Consider the following 27,822-nt stretch of genomic DNA (forward strand, 5'->3'; position numbering starts at 1 on the left):
TAGCTTGTAAAAGTAAAAATTTTATTTTGATTGATTTCTCAATGAATGGTTCAATATAATGCCAGTTTTTAATGGCAAAAATTTGGTTTGAAACTCCATGATGCTACAGAGAGCTACTACTTTTTCCAGGAAGTAGGTGAACAGCTGGAAACAAAGCACGACTTTAGCAGCATGGCAACTTCTTACACTGCAGACCTACCAGGCCTGCACCTTTCGTATTCAAAACGGCACAAAAATGAGCTGATGACTAAGATGAGAAGTGAGGAACAAGATGTGAACACCAAAAGGAGCAATATATGTACTGTAAAGACAGTACCAACAACAACGAAACAAATACAACTACAAGGATTTTAAGGGATAATTATAGAAAAGAGAACCAAATGTTTTACTCAAATGTTTCTTAGAGCCTTTCTGTAGAGATACAAATATATATATATTTTTATCCAAAAATATGTTTTATACAGATAAATGCTTCTCAATTAAAGATGGGACCAAAGCTATAGTTATAACATAAAGCACTGTCTTTTTTAAAGACTATTTATCCACCTGAATTTTCAATTTCTTTAAGGTTAGTGCATTAAATGTTTTCCAAATATAATTACCTGACATTCTTTTTATAGATATAAATCAAGTAGGCATTATTTTTAAAATGGGTTTGCAGGTTAAACAATGCTTTTTCTAAGATGCTGTGCATATCGAACTTATGACAAGCCCCATTAAGGATCATTATTAACAAACATATCAAAAAGGGCTACATTAGATTTTTTCTTTATAGTAAATATTTAATTTTCTCATCTCCTGTTTACAAGTGTTGAAAATGCACAAGAAAGATTTTACTTTACAAGTACTTTTATGTTAATAGATGTTTTGATTCAACAAATATGGCAATAAATCTCCACATTGTAACCAACAGCATTTTTTTTCCCCTTAAAAAAATGGGATGTAACACTAACAACCACTACCTATAAACTAAAGCAAACTATTATTTTGGTGAATTTACAAATCTTTTTTCCCTGGTGTAAAGACTACAAAATTCCTAAAAATTAGAGAACACTGAAAACATTAAAGTTTAACACCCAACCTTGTATTATTTCCGTTTTACTCTGAAAGATAACTTAAAAAATATGACCTGGCTGGAAGAGGCCATCTTGCTAATATAAAAAAATCAGTGAGAGCAAGAAATTGTATCATTGATAGGTAGAATTTTTGTAAATAGTTATCTTTCCAAATCATTAGAAAAATGTTCAAAGTTAAAAAAACAAAGTAAAATATGGTGGTGGTCCCTAAACTGTTTTAAAGGCAAGTAGCTTAGTCTAAGCTAAAATATTTTTTTTCACGCACAGTAATTATCCTCCCCCTCATTTGCCCTTTAAAAAAATGCATGAAACAGTACACCAGCAAGAACCAAAGAGCACAGACTGCATCTTAAAAACAGGAAAAAAAAAAAAAAAAAAAAAAAAGAAAACCTCTAGTGCTGAAAGATACAGTAAAAAGCAGATTTCTTTGGGGACATTAATCAATTAGATTATAATTCATTATGAAGATTTCTCTTTTCTATTACGTGGAGAGTCTGCTCCATTTGAAGTTAATGTTCCATTTACACCATTTTCTGAAAAGAGAAGAATCAGTGTCACTCTCTTTCATGAAGAAACACAAATGTCTTTATACATAAAGGGCCTTCTGAAAAGAAAATTTTAAATTCAATATTTAGTTTTATGCTCACAGGTGAAACTCATTCACCAGTGCTCAATCTTTTCTTTTAATAGTTTAAAAAATTTTTTAAGTTATTATTGTTTTATCCTTACCCTAAGACATGCTTATTGATTTCAGGAGAGAGGGGAAGGGAGGAAGAGAGAGAGGGAGAGAAACATCAATGTGAGAGAGACATCGACTGGTTGCCCTTCCAATGTGCCCTGACTGGGGACCAACCCACAACCTAGCTATGTGCCCTGCCCGGAAATCAAACCCTGTGACCTTTCGGTTTACGAAAGGATGCTCCAACCAACTGAGCCACACTGGCCAGGGTACCAGTGCTTAACCTTTACTAGCATTCAACCAATCATAAAACCTGATTTAAACACAGAATTGAAAGTAGCAAATTAAAAGTAATTATAAACATTAGATCTCAATACACAAAGAGAGAAAGTAATACTGAAAGCAGAAATACGTGAAGATAAAACTCTAAGAAACAATTACAAGAATCTGAAAATAGTCTTTAGAACAGTGCTTTTAGGAGAAATAAAGAACCTTTCACATTTGAGCAAAGTTCTTGGGAATATATTTTCTTAATACATACTAAAAGCTGGCATTTAGAATGATAACTTTTATGTTTAAGAGTGTATCATGGCCTTCTTTTTCAAACTATGATGGAATTACTGATGTCAGACTAACCTTCCCTCCAAAAAAACCTATTAAAGTTGAATACAAAAAAGGCTCTTTAAAGGTGCTTGAAAAAAACCAAGGCAGCTATGTGTATTTTTCCCTCAAGGTATTTTCCAATTACTAAATGTGCATGTACCAAGTTAGACTCACAGAACTCAAGCAGAAAGCAACTCCTAAGGAAAGTACAAAACGACACAGAGATTTGGGGAGGCTCACAAATGACAGGAAGACAAAAACCTGAATTCGGGGTCCATCAGGACGAAAGCCCTTATAAACAGTTTATGTCCTAGAAATGAGAGCAAACTAGAAACAGATCAGTTTTGATGAGACAGAATGATTTACCCAGACTCAACCCAGAACTTCTATAAATTTATCCTGAGCGTCCACACATTTTACACAAAATTTATTAGCAAAAATTAAATATTAGCAAGCATGCCAGAAAACAAGACCAAATGACTAAAAACTAAGAGGAAAAAAGTATCAAAAATAGGTCCTCAGGAGATTCAGACCTGTAGTTGTCAGATAAGAACAATGATTAATAAAAATAAATTAAAAGGATGGAGAATTTCACCAGAGAACTAAAATCTTTAATTGCAGAACTTATAAAATACAGTGATTAAATATAAATTTAATAAATGAGTTTAATAGCAGATTAGGCCCAACAGAAGAGGTTAGTGAACTAGATTAATTAATACTCAGATCAAAATAGATGAAAAAAGGATGAGAAATACAGAAAGTTATAAGAAGATATTAGTTAAGAAAAAGGGTAAAAGGGTTTGTTTAACATGTACATTGGAGTCCCAGAAAGACAGGAGAAAGAGGATGAGGCCAAAGCAATATTTGAAGAGGTAATGGTCAAGGATTTTTCCAAATATCATAAAAGAGACCAAGCCAAGATTCAAGAAGCTCTACATAACACAGAGCAGGATAAAAACAAAGAAAATCACACCCAGGTACATCACAGGATAACTGCCAAAAACAAAGACAGTAATTATTAGGCTGAGTGAAAAAAATCCAATTATATGATGTTTATAAGAGACACAAGTTATATTTAAGGACAAAGAAAGGTTTCAAGTAGAAACATATATGGAAAGATACACCATGATAATACTTTACCACAACAAAGATGGTGTAGCTCGAGTAAATTCAGACAAACTAAAGAAAGGACAAAGTCCACAGGAATTTATAAGAACCCTAAATTTTGATGAACCTGTAACACATCTTCAAAATATTTAAAGCAAAAATACAAGCTACAAGGAGAAATTGTCAATACCTTTTGCAGTAACTGGCTGAACAAGCAGAACTCCTTCCACAAAATCAGTAAAGACAGAAGACTGAACAACACAATTAAATTGGACCTGACACCTAGAGAAATATTACCCAACAAATGCAGATTATGCATCCTTTTGAAGTACAAAACTAAATACACGGTGAGCCATAATCAGAGTCTCAACAAAGTCATTCAGAGTATTTTTTTAACCAAGGTGGAATTAAGCTAGAAATCAGTAACAAAAAGAAAACTAGAAAATGCTTATATAGTTGTAAATTTAACAAGGTACTTGTATCATACATAAGCCATGGGTCATAGAAAGAAATCACAATTGGAATTACAAAATATTTTAAACTGAATAATAATGAAAAAGACCTATCAAAACTTGTGAAATCTACCTAAGCAGTGCTGAGAGGGAAAGTCTGTCCTTAACCACAAGTAATTCACATAAAGGGATAAAAATCAAAGACCTAGAGATCCATCTCAAGAAGGTAAACAATAACAAAGTAGCAAACGAAATCCAAAAAAGGAAAAGAGGAACAAAAATAAATGACACAACTAAGAAAAATCAACAAAAAAAGAGACAGGTGTTGGTTCTTCTCTGATGGAAAAAAAGAGAAAGGTATAAATTACTAACACAAGATATGAAAAATGGAAATCGCTGCTGTCCTACAGGCAGTAATAAGATAGCAAGATGATATTATGAATAATTTTACATCAATATATTTGCAAATTCAGACAAAATGAACAAATTTCTTGAAAAACACAACTTACCAAAAGAGATACACTGATAGAAAAATCTGAATAATCTATTATCTATTAAAGAATGTGAATCTGTTGTTAAAAACCTTTCTATAAAGAACACTCTAGGTGACGGAAGGAGACTCCACGGGCAGTGGTAAACACACAATACAATGTAGAGAAGACATATTATAGAATTGTACACCTGAAACCTATATAATTTTACTAACCAAGTCACCCCAATAAATAAAAAAGTTTAAAAAAAAATAATGAACACCCTAGGTTAGACAGTTTCACTGGTAAATCTCTCCAAACATTTAAATAAAAAATAATACCAATGTTACAGAAAGGACAGACTGCCCAAGATTTTCTGTAAAGCTAGCATAACTCTGGTACCAAAACCAGACAAGAATATTACAAAAGAAAAGGGATGGGGGGATGGCTCATTACAGACTCATTTTTTACATGAACACAAATGGCAAAATTCTCACAAAATATTGAAAGAAATCAATCCAGCAAAGGGGATATATTATCATCATCAACTTGGGCTTATGCAAAGAATGCAAGATTGGATTTATATTTGAGAATCGATACATTACAAAAAATATACATCAGTATTCTTTGTGAATATAGACATAAATGCTCAAAAATACTAGCACACCAACTCAAGCATTATCTGAAGATCACAGACCATGACCGTGTGAGATTTACCCCAGGAATGCGCTGTTGGCTCAACATTCAAGAATCAAACACTGTAATCTTTGACAGCAATAGAATAAAAGACAAAAGTCATTTGATGATCTCAGTATATGCAGAAAATGCAAGTGACAAAATCTAACAGCCTTTCATAATAAAAAATGCAAACTGGGAATAGAAGGGAACTTTTTCGACCTGAATAAAACCATTTAAGAAAAACCCACAGGTAACATCACACATAGTAAAAGACTGGATGCCTTCCCCCTAAGATCAAGTCCAACGGTAGAAAGTCCCCCTGCTCTTGACACTTCTATTCAACAGTTTTCTGGAGGTTTCAGCCAGGGTAATTTGGTGGGAAAAAAAGAAATAAAAGCCATCCGGACTGGACAAGAAGTAAAACATTCCCTATTTGTAGATGACACGATCCTGCATACTGAAAATGCAAAGGTATCTTCATAAATACTACTATTAAATAATAATTTAAAAACCTACTAAGTTCAGCAATGTTGCAAGAAATAAGATCAATATGCAAAAATCAGTTATATTTTTATGTACTGGTAATGAAAAATCCAAAACTGATATTAAAAAGATAGTTCTATTTACAATGGCATCAAAATGAATAAAATACTTAGAATAAATTTAACAAAAGAAGTGCAAGACTTACACAGTGAAAACTACAAAATTTAACACAAAGAAATGAAAAACCCCCTCACCCACCAAATGGAAACACATGCATATTCATACTTCCCCCCGCAAGTCAGTCTACAGATTCGAAGTAGTCCACATCAAATGCCCAAATGGTTTCTTTGCAGAAAGTGATAGGTCACTCTAAAATTCATATGGGTGCAAAGAACCCAGAATAACATGAAAAAGAACAAAACTGGATAACTCGCATTTCTTAATTTCAAAACTTACTATAAAGCTATGGTAATTAGGACAGTATGGTACTGGGATAGGAACAGATACACAGATTAAAAGAACAGAATTGAGAGTCCAGAAATAAATTCTTACTTTTATAATCAACTGATTTTCAATAAAAGCATCAAGACAATTCAAAAGATTGGTCTCTTCAACAAACAGTGCAGGGACAAATGGATATCAATATGCAAAACAATGACTGTAATAAATACCTCTATTTTTCATATTACATGGCTGGATACCTTCTGGACAGATCTCATACATTGGTCTATAGTGGCTCAAAGCAGTCAGGCAAGGAATGCTTCTGAGAGAGAAACTGAGTGGACAGCTTTTGAGAGAAATAACTGACACTTAGGGAATCACCAAACTGTAGAATGGGGAAAGATTACCTTGCCTCTAATTTTGCGTAGAAGTAGAATAAAATTTTCTTTATAGGACTTTTAAATCTTAGTAAGATATTAAATAAGACCTAAAACATTTTTTAAAAATGTTTTCTATCCCTCACTGGCGTGGCTCAGAGGATTGAGTGCCGGCCTGTGAACAAAAGGATCACCAGTTCAATTCCCAGTCAGGGCACATGCCTGAGTTGCAGGCCAGGTCCCTAGCAGGGTGCATGAGGCAACCACACATTGATGTTTCTCTCCTTCTCTTTCTCCGTCCCTTCCCCTCTGTCTAATGATAAAATAAATAAAATCTTTTAAAAAAGAAAAGAACTTAAAATGTTTTCTACCCCAGGTTTTTCACTGTTTACTGGATACAAACCTGTTCCTTTTCTAGAAGATCTGCCTTTTGTCACTGTTGGTTTCTTCTTCACAGTTGGTGCCTGAAAAGTAGAATGTTCCCTCCACCTCCGAAGCTGAAAATTAATGAACTTCCACATCATGAATGCTTGGGTAATACAAATTGATGCCAGAACAGCAATTCTGAGAATATAAAGTGGAAAAAAAAAAAAAAGTAGAATGCATCAAAACAGTGCTATTGCATAGTCTATCTTGTTTTGATAGTATTAATTTAGTGCTAAATTCCTAAGATTATGTTAATAAATAATTATCCCATTAATAACTAATCCCAGTTAAATAAATGCTTTGGTATTTAAATATGGACATATAAAACAGGTATAAATTCAAATCAAATGAGCATTTTCCCTAACCTCCGTATCTGTATGCAATTCGTATCCTTAACTACACACTATACAGCTGTACAAAGGGAGAAAGATGTTAAACTGACGTACCTTACAGCCAACACATTGAAGTTTCCAGTGCTGAAATCCAGCTTCTGGTTCTCTGCTCTTGCAAGGCCAAAGCCAACAGTGAGTACAGAGAGAATTAAAGTCAGAAGTCTTCCCAAAACAAACAGAACTGCCCACAGAGAAAATCTGGAAGAAAAATGTCATAAGTCAAATTCATAAAATTGCAACAATAAGAAAATATTCTAGTAGGAATCAGATTCTATTAAGTAGACAGCATTTCTTATTTTTCTACAAAAAGGGTTCTGCAAGTAAAATGTTTGGAAGATGCTATGTTTTATCACACTCTCACAGATAACATGTCAGCCTATTTAAAGTTCTAGAAGTCCAGTAAAGAAATGTTTATTTTTGGTTTAGCTGATCATTTTAAAAAATATAGCTACTATTAATGACCCTCAGAATTAATGGTATATATTGTAATTTTGAAAACTGCTGGACAAAACACAACAAAACCTGTGCTGTGAAAAGGACACCAATTATCATTTAAGAGTCCTAGTTTTACTCTTAAGATTTTACACTCTTTACAGTCATACCGCTTCAATTCTGTTTTCAGATGAATTTTCCCATCAAAATATTTTAATATCTTTAAGGTTATATACCTATTATTTCATTTTCTTCTCAAAGTTCACCTTCCTACTATTTCTTGTCCAAAAGAAAAACATGCATTAAGATTGGAAAAATTAGAAAAGTAAACCCCAAATGCCTTCAGAATTATAACTTCCAACATAATCTCTCTCTAGCCTAAAAAAGACTCCATTTTAGCCCTGGCCAGTGTTGCTCAGTGGATTCGGCGTCGGCCTGAGAACCAAAGAGTTGCTGGTTTGATTTCCAGTCAGGGCACAAGCCTGGGGTGCGGGCCAGGTCCCCAGTTGGGGAGGTGCAAGAGGCAACCAATTGATGTATCTCACACACTGATGTTTCGCTCCCTTTCTCCCTCACGCCCTCTCTCTCTAAAAGTAAATAAATAAAATCTTTAAGGCTGCTACTAACAACTAATAAAGTGATATAACTGCTCACAGCATGGCCCTTGGCAACACAGGCACTGGCTTTAATTACATGAAAAAAAGAATGGCTAGCCAACTTACCCTTTCTGGTACTTTTCATCAGTGAAATAAAACAGGCGGGAAATGTGGAAAAGAAATTCAACAAAATAATGTGGCACCAAAAGAACAAGTCCCAGATGATTCAAGCTGTTAAAAGAACAAATTTAAAATGTAAAAGTTACTTATCAGATAAGACAGTTTAGCATACTGTCTACCCAGTCCATATGCACAACCAAGAAAAATCCCAACTTACTTCAAAAGATAAGCTCCAGCAATGTGAAAGAGGTAAAGACCTATGTAGACAAGTTGCCGAGGAATATCCTCCTGTAAATAGAAAATTGCATCATAGATGAAACATGCTGAAACATTTCTGTTCTTCAGGAGCAATGTGATAGGGTGAAAAGCATACTATCATGGAAGACCTGAAGGCTATTCTGCCACCATACCCTACCCCAGCTGCTCATCCCAGTTAACAGCATGGTTTTCACAAGTCATTTAACTCGCCTGGCTTCAGCCACCTCATCTGTAACATGTGAAGAGTACTTGGGTTTGCTTGAGTTAGATGAACTCAAAATCCCTTTCAGTCCTAAGATCTACGGTTCTTTTTATAATAAACGTTTATTAAACGACAGTACTAATACCCATGAGAATGTCTAACATTAAAATTACTATGCTTAGCAGTAGAGATGCTTTTATGTAAAACAGTATTTACATTTTTTAGCTTATGTCTTTATTTTATTTTTAGATTTACTGATTTTAGAGAGGCAGGGGAGAGAGGGAAGGAGGTGGGGAGAGAGTGGGAGACTGATTTGTTGTTCCACTTACTTACGCACTCATTGGTTGATTCTTGCTTGTGCCCTGACTGGGGACTGCACCCATGACCTTAGCTTATCAGGATGATGCTCTAACTAACTGAGCTACCTGGGCAAGACCTAGCTCATGCCTTTAATCCCTTTAATTATCAGTTATAGTCATTAAAATCAAGGGTTAATATTGTATCTTCTCATGTAGATCCCACCTAATTATATATTCTTCCTCTTCTTAATAACCTTGTCAGCTAAATACCCACATTCTGGTTTTGTTTCTTTTATTCTTCCATAGTACCTAGCAACCTGGTTATCTTAGAAACAGTGTTGTGTTTTTTTAATGGATAATGAAATCAATTTAGGGGATCACAGTAACCTCTTTTAAAATATGAAACAGAATAGAAAACGCTACAGTGTACAGCAAGCACATTGTATTGTCTCATGAAAATTTTATTCCAGATTTTACACACACACAAACACACATACAAACACAGGGCTGTGATATAAAATCTAGTTTTCATCTTGGGTTGCAGTAAAAAATGTTCGCAAAATACAATGATGAGCCCAATACAGTTGTTAATATGAGATGCCAGTGCCTCGCATTTCTACTCTCTCTGATCTTGGCCGTTTTCCACACACAGGCGTCCCCCTGCTTTTCCGAAGGTCACTTTGTACCACTTCGCTTTTACAAAGGACTACATCAGTATCTGTTTTTTATAACTGAAAGAAATCCAAAGAGGATTGTTCAAAAAAAGGCAAGATGTGAAAAGGACGTTCAGCATGTTTGGCAGTGAGGCATGAGAGAAAAGCGGGGGCCCCACCAAGCCCTTCCCTGGGAACTACGGCCGGCACCCAGCAGCGGCTGCTGTGGCTTTGAACTGCATCTGGGAGCATCTGTACTTTATCTTGAGTTACGTTGTGCATCCGTTAGCAAGGCAAATTGCTTCTTTGCTGTATGGCATTTCATCCGATGAAGGTTTCGTAGAAATACTCTATTTTTGTAGAGTGGGGGAAACCTGGACATACATTGCTGTGTGTCATTTCAGTAGATAGTTACTTCATTGAGTCTTCTGAGAAGTAGTGTAGTTTTGAAATGGAAAACACTCCTCTAGTAACAAGGGTACAAAGATCAAGTGTTAGACGACATTAAGGCAGTTGAATAGGCCTATAGATAGTACTATGTTTGGAGACTCTCAGGGAAAATTCCCAAGACGCAATACCAAGTAGTGTTCTTCCAACTGGAGATAATTATCTCTGTGAATAATCCATCTTAAGATCCTCTCCACATAATGTTCAAACTTCGGATGAAATATTTCTCCTTACCAAAGGAGAGAGGGGAACCTCTGTCTTCTCTCATAATCATTTCGGAACTCAGTTGTAGTGTAATAAAAGTAATTCAATATGGTATATACATGCTCGAGACATGATTTGCTACAGAAGATTTTGTTATGTAAATAAACTTTTCCTACCAGGAGCCAGAAATGATGTTTTGCTTGTTTGTTTAAAGGTTAAAAGCTTTTTAATACTCAAATGGAAAAATATATAACAAAAATGAGTCATTAGAAAAGCTTTGCCAACTGCTTATATATTCTTTTTTTAAAAATCCTTACCCAAGAACCTTTTTTTTTTCATTGCTTTTAGAGAGAAAGGAAGGGAGACAGGATGTAGGGGAGGGGGAGGAGAGAAACACTCATTGGCTCTCTCCCACAAGGGCCCAGACTGGGGATCAAACCGGCAACCCTTCAGCCACAGGATGATGCTGCAACCCACTGAGCCACACGGGCCAGGGCTGCTTATATATTCTTAATGTTAATGTTCATGCAGTTTATGTAAGACTGAAGTCATGGAACAATGGTTTACAATTCTGATATTCTCATTTTCCAAGGAAAATCTATTAACTATAGAACACTAAATCAAACCAAATGCTAAAATTATAAATAATTTCAAGTGACATTTTGGTTGTTATTCCAAGAACTTTTTATTAAAAAGTTCGGCCATATACTTTAGTGAATTTCTGTATTTTTCTTAAAAAATGCTTTTCTTGCCCTGGCTGGTGTGGCTCAGTGGACTGAGCCCTAGCCTGTGAACCGAAGGGTCGCCAGTTCAATTCCCAGTCAGGGCACATGCCTGGGTTGTGGGCCAGGTCCCCAGTGGGGGATGCTTGAGAGGCAACCACGCATTGATGTTTCTCTCCCTCTCTCCTTCCCTTCCCTTCTGTCTAAAAATAAATAAAATCTTTAAAAAAAATACTTTTAAGTATACTATACTAAAAAAAACAAACTTTAAAGTGAGCATCACATATATGCCCAAATATAAGGCAAAGAGATTCCTCCTAAACCACAGATGAGCCATCTCATATTTATGTTTTCAAAGCTCTCACATTATAATAACCTATAAAACCTCAGTCAGTATCATTTCTAAATGCTTAGAGTTCTAGTGAAGAATCAGTAAGAAGATGTTACTTGGAAAAACTGAATTAGATGATTCAAAAAGTGGCTCTAGTGATAAATGATATATTAATAAGGTTGCATATGAAAAGTATAAATATAAGTTTCATGAAGTACGAGTGGGGAAAAAGGTATCATTTCTAATTTAATATACTTCATATAATAGTTTTTGTATGTATAATTAAATTAACTGAATAGCAGAAATAACACATTTGACTGTCTCATCCACATTTCCCTGAAACTTCATACATTCAATTTGGCTAAGAAATTACATTTTGAATCTTTTCATGGGCAAAATGGGGGATTGTTTATATCGAAGTGTACATATTATATGTAATTAAAATATTCTTAAGAAAAACTGAGTTATTCATGACTCAGTTTTGGTTGGTAGCACCTCTTGAACTGCTACCAACAGTGTTCCTTTCTGTCTTCATTTCTCTGTAGGATCGGCTCAACACAATCACTAGTTTCTTTCAGTAAAGAGTTCTTCCAAAAATAATTTTCAAAGTAAATTTTAGGAAACTGTTTAACACATACGCAGCTGTTACTTTCAAGTTATGTTAATTACTTGAAACAGTTACTTTTGACTGTAATATGTAGGTGTTAAAAATAGTTTCAGTTAAGTTCTAAGTTATGCAAATTATTCCATAAAAATTAGATTGCGTTTCTGGAGAAATGCCATCTGGCATGAACTGATAAGAAAAGAGCCTGGAGAACTAAAATGAACAATTACTTTGAGAGATCCCTCTTTACTAACATGGTCAATGAACAAAATATAGGCAAATGAATTAATAGCGAAACCCAGAGGTATTACAGTCCATGGGTATAAAAGTGCATGAGAAAGCTTTCAGCGTTTGAACCATGGGACTCAGACACTGAGACACTATATTTTCAGCAGCGCTGTCCCAATAACTCTCCGCAGTGATGGAAACATTTTCTATCTCTCCTATCAAAATGGTGGTGTAGCTACGTGATTCTAATGAGAAACTGAGATAGGCCTAGTGTGACCAAGAAAGTCAATTGTTTTTATTCAATTTTAATTAATTTAAATGCGACTAGTGGCTACTACTGTTTTGGACAGTGCAGCTTTAGGATATCTATGGTTCACATTGGGTGCTTATGAATATGGAAGGACTACTAGAAATTTTGAGTTTAAGAATTTTATCTTAAGACTGTTTTACATCAGCCCTGGCCAGGTGGTTTAGTTGGTTGGAGCACTGTCCCACACACCAAAAGGCTGCAGGTTTGATTCCTGGTCAGGGCACATACTGAGGTTGTGGGTTCGATCCCCAGTTGGGGTGTGTATGGAAGGCAACTGATACATATCTCTTTCCCCACCACCCCAAAAAATCAATAAACACACCGTCAGTTGAGGATTGAGAAAAAGCAAAAAAAAAAGGCAGTTCTAGATCAAAGGTTTTATGTCATTATCCTAATTCTTACAATCAATTTAAACTAGAAAAAAATTCTACTTTTTAAATCAACATAAAAAGAACTTTCGCGCCACAGTATGTGAACTTTAATTTGGTGCTATTTTTCCACCATAGCAGACAACATCAGTGATGAAAGACACATATGATACAAACACAAAACAGCAGTGAATCAAGAAACTACACTCATGAATTAACAATTTGCAGCACACACAGAAGTAAGCGATGGTGTCATTTGTGAAGACAGAGGGAAACTGGTCATTGGTTGTTAACACTTCTACTTGGGAAATCTTAAAATAAGGCAATTAAAAAATGTGTTAAATGTAGAAAAATGTAAATATGTACACAACAAACAGGGAGGTAAATGAATCCCTGTGTATCCACAACTCAGCTTCAATAGTCATTAACTCATGAGCAAACTTGCCTATCCACATCCTCACTTACGTATAACTTCATATATGGGAACTTAAAAATAATCTCTCCCCCTAAAAGGAAATAAAGGTGCTTCATTAATCTATCATAGGGAAAAGCTAATCCAGGAGAAAAAACTGATGTGCTAGCATTATAAAATTAGAGACTATTAATGTAGATCAGAGAGAGCAGAAGAAAACAGGACCAGAGGAGCTGGCACAGACGAGACACCCTTAGAGCACAGGTCAGCAGCTCGAATTTAGTTTAAAGTAACAGGGAGCTTTCTCCTCTAAAGAACAGACTTTAGAGGAGAAAGAGTTAAATAAAGTTGCTTTGTGAAATTATGGAAGTCTGACTTCAGAAGTACTGAGGGTAAAGCTAGGAAAAAGAACATTGCAGTGCTCTAGGAGTTTATTTGTCCAAATAAAACAAACACCATTCCCACATGCTAAAAAGGGAATTCTCCACCCATTTCAGGAAAAGCTTCACTGGTGAATATTTACCTATCGTTTACTTTTTTCGATACTGAATTTTTCTTTGGGAATTACACACAGAACCCTTGGTTGTAGTAAATCTGATTAATACTTATACCAATAATATGAAATTAATATCACATTGCAAAATTTACTTTAAGTTACTACTAATATAACTTCAAAATGAGCAATTAGCATGTCAAACATAGGAGGGCCCTCCTCCCAAGTTAAAACAGTGACAAAAGTTCCCCCCCATAAACACTTCAGGATACCTAGTGTTTGTGGAAAGAGAGGAGCTAGGACGAAAACGGGGGAAGAGCTGAAGTTAGAGGGAGGTTAGAGACACAAAAGGGAAAAATGACATGATAATTTAAAAATCACAAAATCCCAGCTTACTTTTTTAGTTTTCTGGAAGTAGAGCTCAGGAAAAGCATGAAACCAGTAAGCCAACTGTAATATGTAGAAAAACTTCACCTGAAATCTGTGTAACACGAGAAAGTAAAAAATACATTTTAAAGCCTGATATTTTTAAAGAATAAAGTTAAAAACAAACACTGGAAATGAGGATATACTAAGCAGTTACCTTTGTGTTCTCATTTCAGGTGCCCTTACAATAAATACTGTTTACCTTTCAACAACTCTCCCTCAGCCACTTCCCCTGTCACAGTTTCCACCATCAGTCAGTTCCTCTAGGTTAAACTGCAGGAGCAAAGACAGCGCCTGAAGAAAACCTGTTGACATGCCAGCTGGCTGGGAAGAACCAGAGTCCCTCGTCTATTAGTTAATTAATACTGATTTGTGTCATGTTAGTTACTGAACACATAAGGGACATGACTGAGGGAACCAAAGCGCAGATCTATAAGGTTTCCTCAAAAAGGAAGAGGGAAAGGCACAAGGCTGACACAAAAGCAAAGGCACACTGATTACAAGTCACCTGAAATGAGCATAATCCCAATTTAAAATATCCTGACTTTGTTTCTTAGTGAAACATGGTAACTGTACCTGGTTGGAACACTGAGAGCTCCCAGTAAGTGGAGGCAAACCAGGATTAAAGGGAGGAATGAGGCAGAGGAGGGTTCCCTGGCAGGTATATCCTAATCAGTCTGGAATCACCAGTCTCCTCTTTACACTGTACCCCTCCAGTTCTTCCACTTTCTCTTTATTCTCCCTTCTCCCTCTCCTCCAGAAGTCTAAAATAGGAAACATGAAGCTGATCTAAAATAATTTCCAGGAGAGTGAGGGAGAAATACAGTCCCACATAAATATAGTGACTACAGCCCTGGCTGGTGTGGCTCAGTGGACTGAGTGCCAGCCTGCAGACCAAAGGGTTGCCGGTTGGATTCCCACTCAGGGCACATGCCTGGGTTGCAGGCCAGGTCGCCAGTAGGGCGCGTGCAAGAGGCAAGCACACACTGATGTTTCTCTCCCTCTCTTTCTCCCTCCCTTCCCCTCTTTCTAAAAATAAATAAAATATTTTAAAAATTAAAAAAATAAATGTTTATAACCCATTCTATAAAAGTTCATTGAATTAATATAACTTTAAAGAGTTAGAATGAGTCAGCAGAGTGGATATTACTGCTGGACTGGAAGATATGCATGGTCATGGTATTCCCTTCACATCTTTTCTCCAATGCTCACATCACGGTGCATTTACTAAACAATGTGTAGATGATAAGCACCTACAGCTTGGCACGACAAAGGGCATAAAATAAAAAGCGAGAGTTTCTGTTGCAGTCCAGGCAGACAGACAGTCTCGGTGGGCATGGGCACAATGTAAGACATAAATGACACAATTATGGGACAGTCAAGAGGATGCATGGATATGACATAACATATACACCACAATAACAAATTCAGAAAAGGAAAAGATAATACAGACTAAGTACAAACAAATCTCGAATAGCTGTACTAGAGCTGGGCTTGAAGACTGAACAATTAAGTTAAATGCCTTTACAACCAATAGGCTTCTTATAGCACTGTATAAAAACTCTGGGGACTAGAAGGTGAAAAAAGAAACACCCCTACCCTCAAGCTCACAGTACAAGAGAATGAAAAATGGGAGGAGTGAAGAGAAGACAGCAAAGGTGCAAACCTATGGAGGAAACGCAGCAGTGAAGAGGAGAGAGAATGAGGGAAAAGAAAGCACAGAGAGTACTAAACTAGAGATTATTATAATCAGTATTCTCAAGCTAATAAACATACTGAAGATTATATTCATGAAAAAAAAAAACAGGAACTTTTTTTTTTTTAAATGGTAGTGGGTCTGCAAAGACATACAATTTATGAATTTGCCCAAGGTGCAAAAGAGAATAAGAATAAATTCTGCTTCAAAGTGACATGACCATGGTCCTTAACTATGAAAAGTCTGCTAGAAATGACTTACGTCATCAGGTTTGGGGGATAAGCCCTCCACAAGATAGTTGGGTCTGAGATGTAGTTTTCCTAAGAAAGAAGATATAAAAATTAGTCTGAGAGTATAATGCAAACTTCTTGTAAAATAAAGACGTATTTTTACTTCTCGCACATTTACAACTCCCCACACCAAACTCCAAAGAACCCCTGAAGTCAAACTTTTTAGTCATTGTCAACTCAGTTGAATTGCTTACTTCAGTGAAGTGAAAATGAATGAGACATACAAAGTCAAATGAGACAATTCCTGGCTTTCTAAATTCTTTCAATCCAGTGGAGTAAAAAATACATTTATACAAACAAACATGAAACAGCCAAAAAACAGAAATGGTATATAACAGAGGTATACCAGCTGTGGGAGAGATAAGATTTTATCTTGGGTCACCAGAGAGGGTTTGAGGAAAGAGGGAGCACCAGCCAGGAGACAGAAGATCAAGGTGCTGCTAAGTTTTATAGGATTATGTCCACATACTCACCAAATGAAAATTAATTTATATCTTAATCTTAGATCACAAAAGAGGGATTTTCTAAGGTTCAGGGTTAGCTTACATTAAAAAACAGGACATCATTTTCTGTTCTTGGTATATAACGTAAACACTTTAAGAGACGAAAATTTAAGCATACTTACAGATACCAGAATGAATGTGCCCCAAATACAAGAAAATAGGTAGAATGCACTAAGCTGACCAGATTCGTTAAACTTGCTGTGTTTCGTTTTGGAGAAGTGCATTCGCCTGTTAATTTTCTAAAAATAAAAACAATCAATAATTAAGATTATAAAATATATTTAATCTATGACAATCACAGTATGGAGAGCTAGTATTTTACAAAGTATAGATTTCTAAGATTGTATACTTACATCCAACACATACTCTTGAATTATGGCATGAATAATTATCGCCACTAGCATGTAGAAGAAAATTGTAGCCAAATCTTTGATACCATAGTAATAAAAAGACGCTGATTCAGTAGCTTGTTCTTCTGAAGGCCAAAAAGGACATACACAAAAATATACATGAGATTATAAAAACAGCACTAAGTACAACATAGTTATGGAAACAAACAAAAGATGACTAACCTAATAAATAAGTATTACAGAAACATTATGGTAATTTACTTTTGGACATCTTGAGTCATGGCAACAATGAAAATTGAGGAGACTATGTAGAAATAAAAAGCTTCCGAAATTACTTACAAAGATTTGACACATGTTAGTCACAGCCATTAAAAACCAAAAAACATGGGAGGGGTGGCCACACTCAGCAACTTGGGAAGACTGTAAAATTGACATTATCCCAGGCATAGAGATTAGCCCATTTGCCTGTATTTTTAAAAAACTTTGAAACTTTTTACTTTCTGCCTCTACTTTCCAACTAGACACATTATGATTCTGAAGGAAAAAGTGATTTAACCTGTATTTGATTGTTTATCTATTGGGTTGTCCAAAGTTTGCTTAGTTTTTTCCCATAAGATGGCTCTAGTAGTACTTAACTGTCTTTAATGCCATTTGAAACAATTCTGTTGATTGTATTGTGATAGCTGTCATATCAACTTGCATTTAAAAAACTTTCCAAAACTGGTGAACTTTTGTGCAGCCATTTTAACATTGAAGATGGAAGAAGATACACAACATTTTTGGTGTATTATGCTTTATTAAGAAAGGGAAAAATGCAACTGAAATGCAAAAAATATTTGTGCAGTATATGGAGAAACTGCTGTGATTGATTGAACATATCAAAAGTGGTTTGCGAAGTTTCTTGGCACTACTGACATTTGGGCCAAATGATTCTTTGCTGCGGGGCTGCCTTACGCAGTGGAAGATGTTGAGCAGCACCCCTGGCCTGTACCCACTGGAAGCCAATAGTGGGAGATGGTGAACGTACTCAAAATACCCAAATCAAAAAGTTCAGCCTGTCTCCAGCATTAAGTGTTGTGCCCTGGAAAATTTACTTTGCCTATTTACTCACTGGTGAAAATGAAAAAAAGTGCCTTTTATGGAAAAAAATTAAACGGGCTTTTTGGCCAACCCGGTATATACAGTAGAGATAGCGACAACTGCCACTTAAAATTGTTTTTAATCCTTTAAATTGTTCAGAACAAAGCTTAAATACTTGGGAATTGGTAAAAGTGCTTTTAAAATAACTTTGTGGCTTCCAGTTATTTTATATCTAACTCAAGCAAATATTTACAACACTATATAATGGAACAAAAATCCAACTCAATGTTATATAAGTTTGCTACCTGATGTGTTAATATTTTATGAACTGAATATCCCATTCCTTACCCATGTTAGTTTATTATATTACTATTTTCAACTACAATCAACTTCTGGTAACAACCTGTTTTTCACATAGTGTAATTTAGAATACTTTTTGAAATAAAACCTGAAAGTGTAGTTTGGGTGCTAATAACATCAAGAACTTACTGATATCTTCTCTAATTAAAATAATGTTATAGCTAGAACACAACAAAAAAATGAAGATAAAATATGCTTAACAGGATTGTTATTGTAGTCTAAAACATAACTCAGTTGGAAAAACTGAACCTAAACATTGTGTCTTCAGAAACCTTAACTGAACAATGATACTTAACAATGTAAAATACCTATGCTCAGAATTTTCTTATGAAAAGATCAGAGGGAAGAGAAGGTAAAAAAAAAAAGTTCTCTAATGAAATTTTAAGCCCATTTACAAAAATATAAAAAAAAACATTAAACACATATGAAACTGATTTCCATTTAATATATAGGGTGAAGTCAACCAAAAATATTAGATCTTACATTACAAAATCACCAAAATAATGTTCTAATCATGAATGAAATTTGTGAAAATTAATGAAGAACCTAGTGTTTTCATGGAAATTTCCCCATTTGTCCAAGGGAACTCCTCCACTCAAGTAGAAAATTCTAAAAGGAAACTACCTACCTGTTGCAGGGAGGGTAACATTGTACTGAAGAGTAACGAAAATGATAGCAGCTTTTGCTGTTACCTAGAAAGGAAAAGAAAAGATCAAGTCAATTTGTGACCTCCCAGATAATAGTTTGGGGGAAAATATTACAACTTCTGTCCCCAAATCTAAGAACCAAGAGCACCATAGCTCCTGTGGCACCCTGACATGCACAAATGGAATTCCTGATCACCAAATTATTGAGGGTGGTATTTCATATGATTCATCTGAGCATTCTGTAATTTAGATGAGATTGTGTAATTCACTCCTGTGTATTGTGTAAGATCGTGTAAGATTTCAAAAGAAATACTCTCTGCAGTTCTATTAAATAGTTATTTGACAGGTAGTTTCTCTAATCTAGACCTGTACAATGAACACAGTTCCTATCAAGAAAAAAACTTTAATGTAAATTAATGAAAGAAACAGAAGCACAGTTGCCATAATAAAAACGGATCAAAGGTAGGGTCTGTGGCGTGGGTGCGTGCGCGTGTGCATTCTTCTCCCACACACCTGGCATAGCTAAGTGGTCAATAAATATTTAACTGACCTGACTACTGGTAAAAGGAAAGTGGTCAGAACAGAAAACTGGAATGCTTACTGAATATTTATAGGCACCAGGGCTGTGCTAGACTAGAAAATATAATAAAGATGAATGATATAACCCCTGATGACTAGGAGCTTACTTGGGCCAGGAAGACAAAATTATCATACTGTAGAAGCATTGCCAATGGGTATTCAGTATAAGCAAACATTTTTGGTTTTTGGGTTTTTTTCCTGGGTGGGGAATGAAGCATGTTCTGGAAAGGCTTCTCAGAGGATGTGGTGACGGTGAGGGAGCTGTCTTGCTGGAAAAGAAAAGCTGACTAGGGGGATGAAGAGGGCAGCACAGGTAGCAAAGACAGAAAGTGCAAAAGTCAAGGAGCAGTAAACACAAGGCCTGGCATGGGCACAGATCAGAAACAGCAGAAGCCTAGAAAATCTATCATGTGCTAGCAAGGACCTTGTTGGTTAAGCAGTTTGGATTTTATGTGAGCATGACCAGAGAATTCTGAGAAGAGGGGGGGAAGTTCATATGTGCTCTTTGGGAGAGGGCCGACTATGGCTTACTATGTGGTCTCTCAAGCCCCCTCAGATCTATATTCCACATTGCAACCAGAATCATTTTTTGATCATGTGAACACCTCCCCCATGCTCTCCCTCCACCTGAAAATCCTTCACAGAACTCCAGTTCTTTCTAGGATAAACAAAATCTCCAAAGCGGCCCGTACAACAATACATGGTCCGACACTTCTGCTGGGCCTCCAGCCTCAACTCGGACCATTTCCTCCTGCTCCCTTGCTCCTTACATTCCTCCTGCCACAGGGTCTGATGTGCCTGTGCAACACTTGAAATACTGTTGAGAAACCTTCCCCCTTGAGACTCGAGTTCTATCATACCTTTTCACGGAAGCCTGCCCTGTCTCTTAGAGCAAGCCATGTGCTTTGTTAGATCATCTGAGTACTGCCTGACTTTCAAAACACATACTCTTGGTGTGATTATTTCGATAATTTCTGTCTCACTCACTGGAAAGTAAACCCCATTAAGAGCAGGGACTATGCCTGTTTCTGCCCATCACCATATGCTTAGGCAGCAGCGGGAGGCCTGGCACGTATTAGGTGATGGATGGATCAACATTACTGAATAAATATTAGATAAAATATAAACTGGATTAAGTATGTGAGTCAAGTATAAAATTTTTATAAGCACATGAAAGATAATAAAGCCCAAACAAGGGCAGTAGTAGTGGGACAGAGGTGGGACTTTTAAGGCAGAATAAGCCTTGATAGGTGAGAGTCAATGATTATGTATTGATGCCTGTAGCCTAACCAACTAAGTGAAGAGAAACATTATTAATAAAAATGTGGAATACAGAAGGAACAGCAGGTTTGGGGGAAAAAGAACTGAGTTCTAGATAAACTTAGATTTCTGTAGGTAGCTAAAGCCTAAGCCTGGAACTCTGCAGGGAGACTCTAGCTTAAAGATTTGGGCATCTCTATTTACAGGTAGCATTTACATGAAACTGTGGAAGTACATAAATCTATGGACAGGGTATAGTATACATACACAAGTAGGACATCAAACTGTGGAGCGGGCAGAGAAAAAGCTGGTGGCAAAGACAGAAACGATCAGAGAGGCAGAAAGAGAATGTAGAGAGTGTGACGCCCCAAAAGCCAAGGACATTTCAGAAAGGGATGGTTAATAAAGACATGTGGCAAGAAAAGAGCGCAATGGACTGGAAAATTTAAGAAGTTATCAGTGGTCACAGCTTGAGTAATTCCAACAGAGTAGTGAGGGTGAAAGCCAATCATAGCAGACTGAAAAACAGAAAAGGAACAAAGTGGTACTTAGCGACAGATGCCAGGTCAAGATTTATGTTGTCGTGTGGGGGCGACATGATTGTGTGCATTTCTCAGGCAACTTTTAACAATCCATGAATAGGGAGACACAGAAAAGGCAGATGGCAGGCTGGAAGGATGGCTGGGTATTTGCAGGGTGAATGAGGAGAAAGACCAGGAGGGAAAGGAAGCTGACGGCCTGAAGAGAGTGTGGTAAGTCAGGTCTGCAGGGAAAGCAAAGCAATGAGGGGATTAATATACCAGAGAAACGAAAAAGGGGCCAAGGGACCACAGAAGCTTGAAATAGCTGGACAGCAAGCATATGAGCAGTAGAATGAGACAAGTGATCAACAGGAAAGTTATGGCTGAGCCTCTGCTATACTAGAATTCAGGATCTGGAAATAAGTCAGGTCTGTGTGATAAAACCCAGGGCATGACACTAAAGTGAGTCGCTTACACTGTGGTAGATATATAAAGGTCACTTGAATGGTCAGTAAGGCTTCCTGTTACAATTTGAGTCATGGATGCATTAGAGTAGGATGATGGCATGAATTTCCTGGGTAACACTGCTTTCATGCAATTATTTTTAAATAAACTTAATTGATTAAGCCTCATTTTCTTAGCCTTTGTTTAGGTTTCATACACACACACACAGACACACAGATGTTTCTAGTTTAGAATATGAGGTTCTCACTTCATAGTTAAGGATCTTTTTAAGAATCCCTTACAACCCTGACTGGTGAGGTTCCAGCTGGTTGGACATCATTCCTCAAAATGAAAAGTCACCGGTTTAATTTCCGGTCAGGGCACATGCTTGGGTTGCAGGCTTGGTCCCTGGTCTGGGTACATCTGGATTGATGTTTCTCTCACAGTGATGTTTCTCTCTCTTTCTCCCTCCCTCCCTTTTTTCCACTCCCCCCCCCATGATAAGTAAAACCTTTAAAAAAAAACGATAAGTCCCTTACAAATGACAAGTACAATTCTTCAAAGGAAGATTTAGTAACAAATTCCAAAAGCAAATAAAAAAAAAATTATCCTTTAATGCTAGGCTCCCAAATAAAATTTAAAGCCTGGCCTCCAGCTAGTTTAGCTTGTGACATTAGGTAGAAAAGAGAAACAAATACAAATTACACATCCCCAAGAAGTTTATAAAAAAATTAAACCAGTTATCACATTCCTAGGCCCACTGAGCCACACACTGCAGCCAGCAGTGTTTTAAACTAATTTTACAGTTAATTAACAGTAAGACAAATTAGTTTGGAATACAATATACCATAGAAATATGTAATACATTAAAAAGTAGAAATTGCTGTTTATGACAGTTCTGGACATTTATAGCACTTTTCTCCATTCACACACACAAAAATGGCTTATTCAGATACATCCTGTGAATAGTTTACCACATTGAACTGTATTGAACTGTTTAATTCTATGTTGTATGCAACATCAGGAATATCTTAATTAAGTAGTCATCAATGGGGTTAGATTTTTTGTTGTTGCTGTTAAACAGAGACATTAACTATTTTGTACTTGTTAAAGGTTGGTGTGTGATTACTACATTGACTGGGTGCCTAAAAGATAAAAGCACAATTTCTTAAATTCCACTTGCCTACCAGTTTATATAAAATTGTTTTTCTTTAAAAAAATAAAAAAAGAAAATGTTGGCATCAAGACAAGTCATATTTAACAATAAACAAACTGCCCTAGCTGGTGTGGCTCAGTGGACTGAGCGCTGACCTGAAAACCAAAGGGTCGCAGGTTCGATTCCCTGTGTTAGGCACATGCCTGGGTTGCAGGCCAGGTCCCCAGCAGGGGGCGCGTGAGAGGCAAACACACATTGATGTTTCTCTCTCTTTCTCTGTCCCTTCCCCCTCTCTAAAAATAAATAAATAAAACTTACAGAACTATTCCAAGGGGCTTATAATTGTAAATATCTCCCAAACCTGCATGGCCCACACAACCTAGATTCCTGTACCTGGAAAGTAACTCCCTTCCAGAAGAAAATATTCATTCCTCTTCAAAACCCACAACTCCTCTTCTGTAGCCTCAGTTTTGGAAAGCTTCCCAAGTATCCTTACATTTTTCAACCTTCCTAATTCAAATATGAAGCCATTAACTATAAAACATGATTTGCACTATGCGGACAGATGTCTAAAACATGATTTTATAGTAAAAACATGATTTCAAAATTCTTAAGTAATTTTTGATAACATGAAGTTTCCTGGAAATTAAACTCTTACATTTCCCCCAAAGAGACTACTACTTCATCAATATTTTCAGTAAATGCAGGGTGGGGCAAAAGTAGGTTTATACCTGTGAGTACCCAAAACACAATTTATTCTTGTATCATCATTTATTAATTATTGTATTATTTTCCGTACAAACAACTGTAAACCTACTTGTGCCGGCCCTGTATAATCTCTTTATATGCTTATTGTTGGGTCCTTCTCTCCCATAAAACTTCTGTCTTGTATTGCCCGACTTTGACAAATATCTAAGGAATAATGAGAGTTACAATTTACAGCATATCTCCTGTATGCCAATTAACTAGGGAGGCTTTTTGTATATTAGTTAACTTTATTCTTAGAGTAAGCCAATGAGCCCATTTCACAGACAAGGAAACAATTTCTGAGAAGTTAAATGACATGCCTTAAGTCATTGCTTTATCAATTTCACCATAAATTCTGACATTTCCTCAATATAGTCACATAAAAGGCTTAACAGCTCTACTGTAAAATCATCAACTTCTCTTTCATTCTAGTACAATTACTGTTATTCTGTAACTATGTTAGCTTTTGAGATTTATCAGCAACTATTTTAAAAGTCAAACAGCAAAACTTAGTTCATTTTTTCCCATATGTAGTAATATGCTTTCAAACCCTAAAATGTTAACATATGGTGAGGAGAAATGTTCAACTTGCCCAAACTTCCTTCTCTTGTAAACTACTTTAACATTCTCTTTTGGACTGACTCTAAAAACTTTTCAGACCTCTGTTTATCTTTTTAGCTTTACAAATTTTACAGATTTACACAAAGGTGAAAATCCACTCACTGGTAACAAAATCATTAACATGTGAGAGAAAACGATACAGGTGGTGAACTTCCCTAGAAAGGCGATAAGACAATGTCTATTTTACATAAAAGCAAAGTTATATCATTTCTTTTCTTTTTCTTTTTAATCCTCACCCAAGGATATGCTTACTGATTTTTTTAGACAGAAAGGAAAGGACAGAGGGAGAAGAGGAGAGGGACAGGGCGGGAGGCAGGGAAATACTGCTCACTTGCCTCCTGCATGTGCCCTGACTGGGGATGGAACCAGCAACCTTCTGGTGTACAGGATGACGATCCAACCAACTGAGCCACCCAGCCAGGGCCAACGTTATAACACTTATTTTATTATTTTTTAATTTTATGTATAATTTTTTAAAAATTCACACCTGAGGCTATTTTTATAGATTTTTGAGAGAGCGAGGGAGGGAGGAATCAGTTGCCTCCTGTACGTGTCCCAACCAGGGATCAAACCTGCAATCTTTTGGTGTCCTAGACAGTGCTCCAACCAACTAAGCCACCTGGTCAGGGCAGGCTGTACCCTTTCTAAGTGCCAGTATTTCTGATTTATATTCCGTTACATTCAAAGCATTGTAAACGTATCTTGCAGTTAATAATACTTGTAAATTTTATATATATAGCTTGTATTTTTAAATCCTCACCCAAGGATATGCTTATTGATTTTAGAGAGAGAGAGGAAGGTGGGGAGGGGGAGAGACAGAGAGACATCACTAGTGAGAGAGAAACATGGAGCAGGTGCCTCCCTTATCCTGCCCAACCAGGGAATGAACCTGCAACCCTTTCCGTGTACGAGAGGATTCGCCAATCAACTGAGCCACCCGGCCAGGGCCTAAATTATATTTTTAAAGCCAGGAATTCTTACCATATTGGATATGGGTTATGGCAAATTTATTTTATTTTTGGGGGGAGGGTTATGGCAAATTTATACAAAAGTACTATTTTTAATAACAAAACACCTAGTATAAATAGAAAATTCAGAAAGTGAGTATAAATGTTGAGCATTCCATTTTTAATAATACCATACATTGATATAGTACTCATATGGTGCCTTCACACCATATTGTCTGAGCCTTGCATCACCAGCTGTGAGAATAACACAGGTGATGTTATTTCCTTATATAGAGCAAAAAACTGAGGCTTAGCCTTGGGCCAAGCAGTAGGTAAGTGGCGCAGGCCTAGCCTGAAGTGAGCAAGCATATGCATTGGTTAGTTCCCTTCGACCTCTCCTTCCACTGCACTTACTCCCTCCTTCACCAGGGGCTGAGTGGACATAAATGACACTATCAGGAATTTTTTAAAAAAAAATTATATTTAGACTTAGAATAGCTCATTTGAAGAAAGCAAAAATAAATTAGTAATCCAATAACAACATATACAAACCTACATGAACTACATTAAAAAATTTTACTCATCCTTCGGTACTGGCAGTCTTATTCCACTAGTTTTTTTCAAGAATTCGTAATGTAACTCATTCAACAGATTATTTTTTAAGCAGTTCCTACACCCAGGCACTGAAAATAGACTAGTAAAAACCAAAAATGTCTGCCCTTACATTCTAGGAGTGGGGGGAAACAGACAATAAATAAGTAAAATAATTAGTACATTGTTGAATAGGCCGTAGGGGCTATCGAGAAAAATGAAAAAGGGAAATAAGGTAAGGAACGGGCGTGTGTACTGGGGAGAGGAAAGAAAAACCAAAGGATGCTACGCGTTCACCTCGCAAAGTTTATACCCACATTCAACAGCTGTTAAGTCTTCAAAATACGTGGGAAGAGAATTTACACACGCCTGACATTTCCAGCCTTTCCTACTTCAAGAAACAAAAAGAAAGTCCATCACTGGACTCCTTGGCACTGCTGTTCAGAACCTCGATTTATGTATGAGATCTTAAGCAAGCGTCAGGGCAAAAAGTTCGGATAACTGGCCGGTGATACTACCAGTTTGGAGACAAGAATTTAAACAATCGCTTTGCCTTCGTGTGCCCAACCCGCGCGATCCCTCGCTTCCCCACGGGCACCGCCCTTCCAGTGGGCAGCACACGCCGGGCTCCGTTTGTTTCTCGTTCACCCTCAACTAGGTGCTACCGGGACCCCCAACCCGCACCCCGGGCCCGCGCGTTCTCCGGCCCCCGAGGCCTGGTCTCCACTTGGTCCAGCTTTCGCCAGCGGGGCGCGCCCGGGGGCTAGGCCGGCCATCACCCCCACCAACCCGCCCACCGGCCCGCAGCCAGCTCGGCAGAGCAGGAGCCGCCCCCGCGCCGCCGGCCCCTCGCCGGCTGCCACGTAACCCTTCGCGGGAAACCAGGAACTGCGCGGCCGGCGGGAGGGGGCGGCAGCGGCAACGGGAGGGGAGGGCAGCGCGTCCGAAGATGGGGCGACGCAGCGGCCCCGGGCCAGGCCCGGCTGGGCTCCGCGTCCCCAGGCCCGAACCTCAGGGGGCCAGCACCTCCTTCTGTCCCAAGCCACCGCGGTTCCTGGCCGACGGTGGCCCGGGAAAGCGGCTCCCGAGCGACTGGGATGCAGATCGGGCTCACCTCGAACATAAGCCCCAGCAGGAAGACCATCGCCACACAGGAGACGATGTCCGCGTGATTCTGCACGATGAATTCATGGCTCAGGATCGGAGGGCTCTTGGTGCTCTTCCTGCGAATCGCCATGGTGAAGCCGCCGCCCGCGCTTGCAGGTGCTCTGCCCCGGCTCGTCTCTTCCCAGCAGCTCACCGACCAGCTGCTGCCGCCGCCTCCCCCAGGCTGCTCCTCACAGCCCTGCCGCTGCCGCTCGCTTGGGCTTCACTTCCCATCCCACAGCCAGTACGCAGCCGCCGGGGCCGCCCGAAAAAAAAAAAAAAAAAAGAAAAAAAAGAAAGCGAGCCCACAGCGGGCACGAGCATGCGCGGCAGGGAGACAGCGCTCGCTTGGACCGCGGCCTCCCCTGCGAGGCCACAGCGCCGCCTGAGGATGGGAGGCCGTGGGCCCTGGCGTAGGGAGGGTAAAGGAGCTACGCGCCAGGCGGAGGGTTGAGGCGCGAGCCTCCTGTGCGTATTTAACAAGCTGAGTCTGGGTCGTTGGCGGCCACGTGCTGCGGCATGCTTTCTTGCCCTGCTGGCCACCCTGGGCTTGGGTGTCAGTGCCTGCTTCCGTATTGATTGTCATTTTTTAAAT

At 37.8% G+C, this 27,822-nt stretch overlaps 1 protein-coding gene across 1 annotated transcript; it reads right to left on the minus strand.

Moving 5' to 3' along the window:
* TRAM1 (translocation associated membrane protein 1) lies at positions 1–27,504 on the minus strand. Its single transcript, XM_054590241.1, has 11 exons — positions 27,196–27,504; positions 19,197–19,260; positions 17,132–17,253; positions 16,901–17,017; positions 16,247–16,305; positions 14,260–14,344; positions 8,550–8,620; positions 8,339–8,443; positions 7,239–7,382; positions 6,770–6,930; positions 1–1,609 (listed from the first exon to the last, which is right to left on the minus strand). The coding sequence occupies exons 1-11, from the start codon at positions 27,316–27,318 to the stop codon at positions 1,536–1,538; spliced, it is 1,125 nt and encodes a 374-aa protein (XP_054446216.1). The 5' UTR covers positions 27,319–27,504; the 3' UTR covers positions 1–1,535.
* Positions 27,505–27,822: the final 318 nt, after the last annotated feature.

The sequence above is a fragment of the Pteronotus mesoamericanus genome, unplaced genomic scaffold (assembly GCF_021234165.1).
Source record: "Pteronotus mesoamericanus isolate MK-2021 breed Mesoamerican mustached bat unplaced genomic scaffold, CSHL_Meso_final scaffold_174, whole genome shotgun sequence".
Classification (NCBI taxonomy): Eukaryota; Metazoa; Chordata; class Mammalia; order Chiroptera; family Mormoopidae; genus Pteronotus; species Pteronotus mesoamericanus.

Coding starts and splice junctions, on each gene's coding strand:
- TRAM1 (XM_054590241.1), bottom strand. CDS start 27,318: ATGGCGATTCGCAGGAAGAGCACCAAGAGCCCTCCGATCCTGAGCCAT. Junction 16,306..16,900: donor GCACATTCATTCTGGTATCT/GTAAGTATGCTT, acceptor CTTCTTTCTTAG/GAAAACTACATCTCAGACCC. Junction 14,345..16,246: donor TATCCCCCAAACCTGATGAC/GTAAGTCATTTC, acceptor CGTGTTACACAG/ATTTCAGGTGAAGTTTTTCT.